The sequence below is a fragment of the Peromyscus maniculatus genome, chromosome 14 (genome assembly GCF_049852395.1).
Source record: "Peromyscus maniculatus bairdii isolate BWxNUB_F1_BW_parent chromosome 14, HU_Pman_BW_mat_3.1, whole genome shotgun sequence".
NCBI classification, from domain to species: Eukaryota; Metazoa; Chordata; class Mammalia; order Rodentia; family Cricetidae; genus Peromyscus; species Peromyscus maniculatus.
Genome location: NC_134865.1, coordinates 46,416,329 through 46,428,815, shown reverse-complemented (window position 1 = coordinate 46,428,815; position 12,487 = coordinate 46,416,329). Strand labels below are relative to the sequence as shown.

The following is a 12,487-nucleotide window of genomic DNA, read 5'->3' as shown; positions in this document are numbered from 1 at the left end:
AACTGTGATGTCCCCATTGCTGTGGCTGCCCACACGCCCCAAGAGTGAAAAAGAAGACTGGAGAGCACAGATTACTGTGAGCAGAGATAAAGCTGGATGGTGCATACTTTCTGTAGCCTTTTATCAACTGCATTTCCCAGACTCTTCCCTGGTCCAGCATCTCTCTCTCTTCGGGACTCTGAGCATGAAGTTGAAAAGCACTGAGAAATGCTATACTATTCTTTGTGGACTCTTTCCCCAGTTCCATGGTTTATTCTCTTTTCCCTCCCTGGACTCTTAGATGCAAGGATAAGTATTTAAAATTTTCACCAGCATTCTCACCATTAGCCATCCCTTGCCTAGATAAAGGAGAAACAAGCTGCAATGGATACCTTCACACGCAGACACTTCAGCGCTGTCTTCTTGGTGGATGGACAGCAAACGGTTGCATTTTGTTTTCAGCTCTAACTCTGCGGTCTTTCCCTTCTCGGGTGCTCCCGTACGAAAACTCTGGGATCGGGACACAGAGATCTCAAACTGCTTGATCACATCTTCATCACTCTCAGAAGATGTGGAAGGCTCTTCGTCATCCCCAAAACTGTTAACTGGGAATAAACAAGAGTCATGAGTCTCCTGTGTGGCTCTTGATACAACACAAGACAGACAGACCAGGAAAAGGAGAAAAAAGCATGGGGGCTTAGCCTGGATGGAACGAGCTCAAACCAGATAGAAAGGATTTAAAGCACTCTTGAAACAGAAATCTGGGTCAAAGGGATAGTACATGGAGTAAGGAGAGAGAGATGGTTAGTACCCAGGAGAAAACAATAAGACACCCATCACTGGCACAATGACCATCCTGAGACACAATGCTGGCCAATAGCCCTGCTGATGGTGATGGTGATGGTGCATATAACCATAACAGGAAAAGCAGAGCTGTTATGGGCACATTTGCCCAATGTGCAGTTCTTTGTAAAAGGTACACTTTGTCTTGTTGTATTTATTAAAACACACAGAGCCAAGACCTACTTCAGAGGAGAGATATTTGCAGCTGGGATTTTCCAAAGGCTTCCCTGCTTTGAAGAGAGATCACTGTGTGTATGGGTTTCCACTCATTTGAATCACAAGTGTTCTAAATGTTTCTCCGCTCGACCCAAATTACTCTTTTTAATGTATTTTACTGGGGCTGTGGAGATAGCTCAGTGGTTGATGTGTTTCCCACGCGTACATGAAAACCTAAGTCTAACTCCTAGCACCAATGTAAAAAGCCGAGTGTGCCAGCATGCCTTCATAACCTCAGTACTGCTGGGGTGGACACAGGCAGATCCCTGGAGCTTACTATAGCCAATTCATAAGCTCCAGGTTCAGTAAAAGTCCCTGCTAAAAAATAAGGCAGACATTTATAAAAATAAGATTCCTGATATCATCCAAAAGACTCCACATGAGCAACTGCACCATATATATGTACAAATATGTGTGTGCATATACATATACACTTGCATATATATCACGGGGCATATTTGAAGTTTAGGTGATACTATGGGGAAAAGAGAGAGAAACCGTTTCAGATTTGTAGTGAGAAAAACTGCCCTATTTTCTCAAATCCCTACCTGTTTCATATGTGACAAGAGAGACTACAATCTCCTTATGTAACATAAACCTCCAGTACAACACAACACACTACACCCTAAGGCTGTGTTTTAGTCTTCATATCTGCTGTGTTGGATCTTTTGAACCACACCTCCCTATCCCCTCCCCCAGACAACTCTGGAAAGCCTAATTATTTCTCTGTTTTTATACATTGGACTCTCTTTTTTATTTTCTACATAAATGGGATCATGCAAGATATTTCTTCCTGTGTCTGGCTTATTTCACTTGGTGTGGCATTTTCTGGGTCCATCTACATTGTGCCAAATGGAAAATCCAGTCCATTTTATGGCTGCATAATACAGTTTTTAGACATGTGCATATATACACACATACATGCACATGTATTCTTTAGCTATCTCTCACTTAGAAACACTGGGCTGTTTCCATAGCATGACACTATAATGAACATGGGATGCAAATATCTTTATATGAGATGGTTTTTACCTCCTGTGAGTGGGTTCTCAGAACAAGGACAGCTAGGACACACAGCAGCTCCATACTATCCGCTCCAAATGGCTTCACCAGTTAACCTTCCTACCAACAGCAAACTAGGGCCCCCTTTCTTGTTCCTTGGTTAATGAGACATCATTTACACTATTTGTGCCTTTTCCTACCAGCAAACGTACAGTCTTTCAATCTCTCCAGCATACCAAGAACGCTTGTGATTTTGAGTTCTTTGCCTTGGATGCTCCTTCTGCCTCCCTCCCTGCCTCCCAGGGACTTTCATAATGCTGGCTCCTTCCCATCAGGGTCTCAGATCAACCATCCTCTCATTCTGAAAGCTTCCCTGATCATCCTCCCTTGACCAGCTCACATCTCCATCTCCTCTTCTCCTCTAGAACATCTACAAAAAGAAGCCTATCACTTCTCTTGCTAACTGATGTTCTATTATGTAAAACAATGCCAGTTGTATGCTAAGTACAAATGCCTGTTAAATATTGAGCATCTGGTGAATACCCAGTGTTGTCCCAAGCGTGGACACCCACATACACCTTCATGCACTGTTCTCTGTTACTGAATGCTCATACCCAGCCTCCCATCTAGACTAATTAAGAATGTAGCTCATCTTTGAGGTTTCTGTCTCGATATTGTATCTTTCAGAACATCCTTCCTTTATCCCTTAAATCAGGCTAGGGGCTCCTTCCATGAGCTATAAAAATCATTCCTGTGTGGGTTTTTTGTTTTGTTTTGTTTTAAACCTTACCAATGCCATTCCTGCAATATGGAGGAATTACTGTTTCTTGGGACCCTATCTTGGAAGAGAATGGAAGGAAGGAGATGAAAGGATGGAAGAGACAAGATGATGGGGAGCAGGGGAGAAGGAAGGATAGGGGAAAGTTAGAAGTCCCACAATGGCTGCAGACTTGCTACCACTAAAGGGTATAGACCCATATTTGAATCAAAGCAGGCTGACCGGGAGCCCCATAGCCCAGAGCTGCAGAGTTCTGGGTGTGGGGGAGGTCCTTACAATGCTTGATCATGTTAGCTGCCCCTGCAGCTAACAGTCCCTTTGCCTCTCAGGTCGTGTGTCCTCTGTTTTGGGTCATTTTAATGTCTCCATCATTTCCCCAGTGCTTTTACAAGCACTGAACTCCTCCAAGTCCATCACTGCTGGCTGATGGGCACCAATATTCTATCTATTTCTCCATGGAACATCTGATTCATAAACAAGAGAACACACTTATTTCACCTCAGTGTTACTGGCTCTTTATAGCCCCATGTTAGGGTCAGAAAAAAAAATGTCCAGAGAAACTATAGCTCTCATTAAATACTTCAACAAGTTGTGCAGATAGCCCTACAATGAAGTCTCTTCATGCCTACATGTATTGGGCTTAGTATTCTGGTACAGTATGGACCATAACCTGAAGGAGAGAACCAAAAATCAGCAGGGATACAATTAAACTCCCTCTGTCTTGGAGTACAGCTCCAGCTAAGAACCAAGGAGGTAGCTAAGAGGACATATGGGAGGGATGATTGACTTATTAGCACTCTTCCCAACTCTGTGATTCCATTTGTACACTTAGGCCAGTTTTTAAATTTTAAGTAGCCACAAGACATTCATTTCAGATACATGTGCCAATGTAAGATTTTTCTCTACCTAGACAATTATTAATGATAGTTAAAATATATGTACACATATTCCTTATATTTTCCCCAGTGAGTCACTGTCAATCTACAGAGCTTCTCTTTAATTTAATAATCATATAGTAACTACAACATCTACTATATCTTCAGTATCCAATCTTATTGGAACTTTGTAATATATATATATATATTACATTTACTCATCATAGACTATTTTTATTCTCATTGAATGGATAAACAATGAAAAACAGTAATTTGTGTAAGAAAACTGTCAGGAAAGTAACAAAGCTGGAACTCGAACACAGAACCTCTATTCTTAAGCATTTTTTCATATCATCGAATGTCATCACATTGGGAAAAAGAGTGTCCAGACAACTCTGTGTGAAAAGAGAAGAAGCTTTGCCAGTTAGCCTTAAACCTGCCCAAATTCTGCTCTCTCTTTGCCAGATGAAAGGGAAGAGTGGCAAGAAGGGCAGCTGGTCCACACGAGTGTGGGCAGGCTGCAGGGTAACTGGCCTGTTGCTCTGCATCTGATTTAAATATAACCTCACCTGCTATTCAAAGCCTCATTTCCCATGGATCTCAAAGCATTCTTGGTCTAAAAAGGAAACCTGCACTCACTCCTGAATGCCATTGGTCAGTGACACCATTCAAGTGACACAAGCCATCCCATATTCAGCCTTCAGCAGGGTTGTGGTGGTTTGAATATAAAGGGCCCCTATAGACTCATAGATTTGAATGCTTGGTCACCATAGAGTGACATGATTAGGAGGCATGGCCTTGCAGGAGGAAGTGTGTCACCGGGGGTAGGCTTTGAGGTTTCAAATACTCAAGCCAGGCCCAGCGTCTTCCTCCCTTCCTGCTGCCTGCTGAGATGTCGAACTTTCAGTTCCTCTCCAGCACCATGTCTGTCTGCATGCCTGCATGCTTCCCACCATGACAATACGGACTAAGCCTCTGAACTGTGAGGCAGCCCCAATTCAATGTTTTCTTTCATAAGAGTGGCCATGATCATGCCATCTCTTCACAGCAATAGAACTCTGACTAAGACAAGGATTGAAGCATTCCTTTAGCACTTGACAGATGTTCACTTATTTACTCTACACAGTGACCTAATGAAGTCATTATTGTTGACACGCCTATTTGGTGAATGCAGACCTAAGGCTTAGTGTCAGTCAGTAACAGTTTTAAGTAGGGAATTAAGATTCAACCCCAAGCTGTCTTGCTCCAAAGGTAATAATTCTTTAAGGGAAAAAAAAATCAGTCTTTAAAATCTTGTGTTCATTCTCACTTGGAAAATGAAATCATGTAGTTTAAGCTGGAAAGGACTCTTGTGAGCATCTCTTTCCCATTTAAAGAGGGAAAGTCATCAGCTCACGGTCAGCCCAAGCCCAACCGTGGCAACACAAGCAGGAAATATGCTAACAAGATTGATACTGATTTCTGATCAAACCAAACAGAAAAAACAATTAGCACATTAGGGTACACTCTCCAGTCTAACAGAGGAACAAGAGTCTACCAGAACATTGTCGTTCATATCAGCTATGACAACTGGTGAAATTCACAGGTCAGGATCGGTTCCAGTTCTCCAGTGTTTGCAATGAACTGTGTAGCCATGCAACTCTCCAGTCTCTCTTGCTGATGGTCCCTCCCACCCACCCACCCCCAAAAAAATTCAAATTTTGGCTATTAACTGCTTGATTGATCCATTTACCTGCCTTGAAATGAAACTATGTCAACAACTAAATAGCTGGTCTGGGTTTCATTTAATTCAATCTCTGAAAAATCAGTCTCGGCTAAATTATGACACTTATTTCAAAGAAAAGGCAGTATTTGGTGGAGCACCATGTGAAATTTCAAGTTCAAATTCCTTTCGAGATAGAGCTCTGAAAATAGTACAGAGGTAGGTTTTTTCACTAAAATCTTGACTCCTTTAGCAATTAGCCTGCCAATGTGACAGGGGAAAAAATACTCCATAATTATCTTGGGTGCAGATAAATTACTTTGATATGTATTCATCTTCAAACTGAAGTTCTGTTTGTCTCATTCAATCAGAATGCAGATAGATCTCTGACAGCTGTCACAGAGGACTGTCCTCTCAGCCAAACTACCATCATCTTTGGGAGTTCAGCTGAACCCACTCACCAAAGATCCTTACAGTGGGGTTTGTTAATCATTGACCTTCTCTCATAAAAATGGGGCAGCAGGAAGAGTCATGGGGCCCTTGCCTGAGTATCCAGACACCTATCCCAACAAATAGCATGAAATTCTGCCTTAACTGTATGTGGCAATTGCCTCAGGGAGGGTTCACACACATGGCCAGGGGGAGGGGCTAGAGAATATAGTGGAGAAAGAACTGGAGGAGAGGCCTCAACCTATACAACTGTGTGAAATCCTTCATCCCTGCTGGGTAAAGACTTCCCAGTGCAGCCTTCTCAGGGGAAGCAGCTGCACTCCTTGAAGCAACCCCTCCCCCATGCTCTGTGAGGAAGCCCAATACACTCATTGGTTCCTGGAAAGTAATTGTGCCTTGGTTTATCTTTGGGACCCTGGAAAGAGGGGTAGACATGTTTATATCTCCCCTTTGGAAGGAATCTTAGCAATAGCATGTAAACACCTTCCAAGAAAGAGAAGTCAGAGTCTTTCACCATCCTTTGAATGCATGACCACTTAGCTTTACCCCCCTTTATTTACACACTACCAGGCTACAATGGAGGGCTTCTCATACTGCAGGAGTTCATGAACTGACAGACTCAGTGCTAAGTCCCTGCTGCGGTTAGACGCAGAATGTCCCTCACTCTAATTTTCAATGAGTTTTTCTTTCTAGTTTAATGAGGAGCAAAAGAAATTCCACTTTCAAATTCCAGGTCGGGGAGACAAGAAGGGAAGTGTTCAATACAACATAAACTGCTGGATGCAGCACCAGCCAAGGCTAGACGTGCAAGAAGAACATGAATGAAGCTGCCAGAATTTGAACTTGAGGGCTCCCATTGAGAAATCTGTGGTCTTAATATCAGGACCATCAGTGTCCTCACACTGGCATGCCATATCTAAACGCTGTTGAGAAAACTAAATGAGATAAACAAGGCATTCATACTTAGCCTGTGCTTGGCACGGAGCGTACTTGAATGTTAACTATTATTCCTACAACTGTCATCCCGTCCTTGCCCTGTGTGTGAGCCCCTTGACGTGGAGTTTCCGTTACATGCAAAGGAATAAATGCGCCTGTTCTCTCTCAGGGTCTGATCTGAAAGTTCAGTTCGCCATCAGGCTTGCTGGAGGAAAACAGTACAAGAATCAAGGGCTAGGAGAGTAGGAGATGAAAATGATCGTGTGGGTTGTGTTTCTCACCTTACCTGGCAAGCCTTTCTCCAAGCCTGGAGGTGGAGTGCTCTGTGGGAATTAGCAGCACTGTCTGGAAGTGGGCAGTGCCCAACACCTGCTCTTTTTGTTGCTTCTTTAAGGGAAAAGAAAATTTGAAGGGGGAAAAAAAATCCGCCCAACTGGCAATGCAAAGGGAGGGCGCCTTGAGCTTGTCTGCTCTATTTTACAGATGGAGAAAATTTGTAAAAGATCACTGCAGCTCCAAGCTTATTAATTCCTTCCACCCACACAAGAGCAATTAGGTGGAGGCAAGCATTGCTCCCATCTTAGCGGCTGAGCGTGGAGACAGGGGAGCGTGGGCTGTGCGGAGCAGTGCCTGGTGCCACCTGTAACTACAACTGCACGAAGGTCCCTTTGATAGACAGTTTCTCAAATGCCCGAGGCGACCATCTCCCCACGGTGACTGGGAAGGGACAGAAATGAAGACAAAAATCTGGTGCAACTGAAAAGGCAGAAGGGAGGTCGGACCCAACCATCTCAAATCCTATGGGAAAAGGCCCCCTTTCTAAGAGCGTGTCGCAGGCATTCCTGGACTCAAGCCAGGAAAGGGTTTATAAGCCGTCCGATGTCAATGGCTTTCAGACCAAGCTCTGTGACGATCAGGGGTTCTTCAAAGAAAGCCAGGAGCACTATGGAAGTAGGAGTGCTGGCCAGCTGATGCACCGGGAAAGTCCAGGTCTCTGTCCCGAGCACTCTGGGATTATTTTGTTTTGATATGGTTTAATCTTTTCTGTTTCTTTCTCCATTGGGTCGATGTGAAAGTACTGAAAAGCACTGATACGACTCAAGCCTTTGATTCTGCAGAGTGGAACCCTAGAGGCGTAGAATTACTTCTGAGAGTCAAACCGCTTGTTAGTGAGAAGCAGGGGGTCAGGGTCTAGTTGTCCTGTCCTGTTTGGTAGCCCCAGACCTTCCATGAGATATGTCAACAACTCTCCCTCACATAGGAACAAAGAAATGACACTTGTAATAGTTAAACAGGAATGAGGCAGGCAAACTATCTTTCACTAAAATGAGAAATAACAGAAAGCACTACACTCAAAACAAGCAAGTTATAATATTATCTCAGTTCTGATAATACTAGGGTGACTCCTACAAATACAAAAGTAAGTATAAGTGTCAGTCTGTGACAAAAAAGAAATTTAAACAAGTTAGCTGTACACTTGGAGCAAAAGCAGGCAAGAACTGGATTTGTTTTTAAAGAAGGCTTCTTGGCTGTGTGAAGCACATAGCTATGGGTTTTTGCTAAAAGTACCCCCGCATCTGGGAGGCACAGGGCATTTGGACTCTGTCAGAGGCCTTCTGGCTTGAGAGATCAGAGGACAGAGTTCAAGACAATCAGAGCAGCTGGAAATAAGCAGGGGAGGCCCCCAAAATGGGGGGAACCGTGGAAAAGGAACCCCAATATCTACATGTGAACTTAACGCCACCTTGGACTAAAACCTGAAGTATTTTTATATGGGGGCAAATCCCAGTGCCCTAAAACAGGAGGCTGGAGGAGATGGACAGATGTGCCAGACTATAAGGGAAAACTGAGGTAGGAGTTAAAATCAGGTCAAGTTAGAGGCGTTCTCAACCACCTCAGTCTTGACAGCAAACTCTGGAGGTTGGTACTACAAGTGAGACCAAGAGTAAGACGGCAGACAGTCCGTCTTACAAGACATAAAACTAACACTTCATAAGACAAAAGGAAGCAGCTGTCATTTGACTTGGAGAAAAGCAACCCTGCCTCAAGGAAGGTGAAAGATTCCAACGACTTCACATTTCACCCACAACGCCCGGTGCAAGAGCAAGAAAGCACCAGACTTAGAGAGAAACAAGGAAAGTACGCATGGTCAAGGTGGGAAATGAGTCAGCGGGACTAACCCCAGGATAACCCGGAAGTGGATGTCAGAGACAGACTCTTCCAAAAGATCTGAGGGGGAAATGACCACAAAGACTATGCAGGATGTGAAATTCAATAAAAGAACTAAACAACAATAAATACAAGTAAATGTTCTAAAATTGAAAACAGTCTCTGGGATTGTTTTGAAATGCCTCTGGATTGGTTTTACGGCCGATCGGAAGTGATAATAGTGCAAAGAACCACAGCAGGAAGTAACCAGTCAGAAGAACTCCGAACATCTGGAGAGAGTGGCCAAGTCCCTAGTACACCAAACAGTCCAAAATATGTTTGTCTAGGGTCAAAAGTAAACAAATAAAAGGCCAAAATGTGGAAGAAAACTATTTTTAGAACAATGGTTTAGGTCTCTCAAATTTATTGGGAAAGAAATAAACATACAGATTACAAGTCAGCATCGTAGATAACTAAATAAAAAAATGAAAACAGATGATTGAAAACTACAAGATCAATGAAAAACACAAACACATTAAGTGACACAACACACTATTATAAATATAAATTGATTTTCCCGGAAGCAATGGAAACTAGACAAAATGGAATGGCATATGTAAATGAGAGGGCCAGCCCTGAATTCCACATTGACAGGCAATATCCTTCAAGCAGGAAAATAAAGTAAATAGTTTTGTATATAACAAAAATAGAATTCAAGAGACTTGTACTTTAAGAAGTGGTAAAGAAAGACAGAAGGCAAAAAGATAAAAACAAGAGAGAAGAAAGGAGTTGGCAAGATTGCTTAATGGATAAAGGCACCTGCTCACAACAACCTGAGTTTGATCCCCAAGACCTGTATGGCAGACAGAGATGTGACTCTTATAAGTTGTCTTCTGACTGCTACATGCATGTTATGATATACATGCACACACATACATGCATACATACACACACATGCACTTACATGTACACACACAATACAAAAAAGAATTGAACTTCAGAGCCGATAGAAAGAATGAATGACAATAGATATGGTAAATAAGTGGGCAAATAGTTAAAAAGATACTTTTAATTTTAATTTTTATAAAAAAAGATTAACTGACTAAAGAGCAAGGATAATATTACATCATGGGGTTGACAAACTATGAAAACAAAATCTAGAGGCAATGCCACAAAGGAGGAAGGCAGTAAGGATGCATGCCACACACAGCACACACTATACAGTACTAGCATGCAAAGCACGCATGCTATGAAACAGTACAACTATAACTCACAAGAGACTGTGAGAAAATGAGCATGCGTGGTCCCTAGAGCAACCAGCCACTGAGTGAAATACACATAGGAATAGCTAAAGTTTTAACAAAGGAGTTAAAATGGAATGTTACGAAGACAGGTGGTCAATGCATCCATGAAGCAATGAGAGAAACTTTAGATGGGGGGAAAATGTTACAAACAGAAAAGACAAGCAAAACGAGATAGTGAAATCAGTTGATGTCCATACACTCAATTCAAACAGATATGTACCCCACGTGTAGCTACAGCTTCCCAAACTAGAGAAAGATTAACTACCCAATGGTCACAAGGGACATATCATAAAGGCAAATATGGGTAGGTTGCATATAAAAGGACTAAAAATAAATTTTCAAGCTATAAACAAAAGGAATTTAGTGCTGTGGTATTCATATCAGAAAGATGCCTTCAAGATAAGGAGTGTTAGGTTAGATAAAGTATGTTTTACAATGATACAGTGGTCAATTTATCAGGAAGACAGGAAGTAAAAATGTATGCACATCTGTTAACGGGGCTTCAAACTCAATGAGGAACACAGCAATAAAGTGAAAAGAGGAATTATAATAAAAGTTAGAGGGCTGGAGAGATGGCTCAGCAGGTAACAGGAGCCTGCAACCAAGCCTAATGACCTGAGTTCAAGCCCCAGAATTCACTTGGCAGAAGGAGAGAACCAACTTCTGCAAGTTGTTCTCCAGCTTCCATATATGTGACGTGACACATGTACTCACGCCCACCAACATACGCGCAGAGAGAGAAATAACAAATGTAATTTTTAAGTGAGGGCTTTTAACACACTCTTCCCTCAGCTTAGAAGGCAACTTATAATCAGGATCTGTATAGCTCTGTGTTATGATGCCATATGTAGTGACCACGATGACGTGCACTTAAAACGTTCATCCTGCAATTGTTCAATGGAATGCCAAGGAAGATCTGCCTCTACACAACTCTTGCAGAAGCAGAGGAAGAAAGGGCATTTCTCCAGCCATTGCATAGTGTCAGCATAAGCCTAACACAAGCACCGGTGTGTGTACACATTCCTGTTCATGCACACACAGGTGTGTGCATGTGTGTGTAAGGTTGTGAGCACACGTGGAGGACACAGGACAATCCTAATTGCCCTCCCTTCCTTTGTTTTATTATTTTTTTGAGGCAGTTTCTCTCACCAGCCTGGATCTCATCAAGCAGGGTAAACAGGCTGACACAGTGAATACTGTCTCTCATATATGCCACTATGGCTGGTTTTGTTAATGAAGGTTCTACAAATCAAATTCGTAAGGATTTAACTGTCAGAGACTTCTTCACAGGCCACAGACTTCTTTTGACAAAGACATCACGGGTACAGAAAATTATGTGTCAATATCCCATACGAATGATCACGGTAACAAAATAGGAAATGTCAGCCAATAATGTACATGGATAATCATGTGTTGTGCTCACATGAGACACATACCTTACAAACAAATGTAAGGTTAGTTTAAGATGCTAAAATCAACTAATGTAATTCAGCAAATTAACACAAGAAAAGAGGGAAAGGAAACCGTGGCAACACAAGCAGGAAATATGCTAACAAGATTGATACTGATTCTGATCAAACCAAACAGAAAAAACAATTAGCACATTAGGGTACACTCTCCAGTCTAACAGAGGAACAAGAGTCTACCAGAACATTGCCGTTCATATCAGCTATGACAACTAACTGGTGAAATTCACAGGTCAGTCTATAAAAGTAGGTTGTATTCTAGCAACAAATCAAAATGAAAATAATTCAAAACTGTTTAGACTATCACCCAAATGTACCAATCCATGGGAATGAATTTAATAACAGGAATTCAGAGCTCTCACATTAAGCAACAAAATATTACTCCGAGAAAACAGGAAGAGACCGATAGTAAGAATTCATTACCCCACACTAGTCTACTGATTTAATGATGTCCAAACTACAATCCACATAGACCTTATCCATCACATTTGACAAGTATACGAATATATAAGGAAAATACAAAGCATAAGGAGATGTAATGGGCCTGGGATAATCATGGTAATTTTAAGACAAAGTAGGAAGGACAACTTACTTGATTTTATAACTTATTAAATAGCTATATCATTTTTTAAAAAGACTCAGATATCACCAGAACCAAGTGCAGAAACAGCAGCATCTGAGTACAAGGAGGTGCCACAGGAGAAATGAAAATCTTTCACAAATATGAAGCTTGAAGACACGCATAAGATAAAGACCAGCTTTCATCTTGCACTATGTGCATACACACA

General features: G+C 42.0%; 1 protein-coding gene across 3 annotated transcripts in view; it reads right to left on the bottom strand.

The window, feature by feature from the left end:
- Nucleotides 1-12,487, bottom strand: part of Syt16 (synaptotagmin 16) — a 274,838-nt gene that overhangs the window by 33,717 nt on the left and 228,634 nt on the right. For all 3 annotated transcript variants that reach the window (XM_015986341.3, XM_076550880.1, XM_076550881.1), the window contains one exon: nt 372-584. In XM_015986341.3, coding sequence (XP_015841827.1) covers nt 372-584 — 213 coding nt within the window. The remainder of the gene's footprint in view (nt 1-371; nt 585-12,487) is intronic.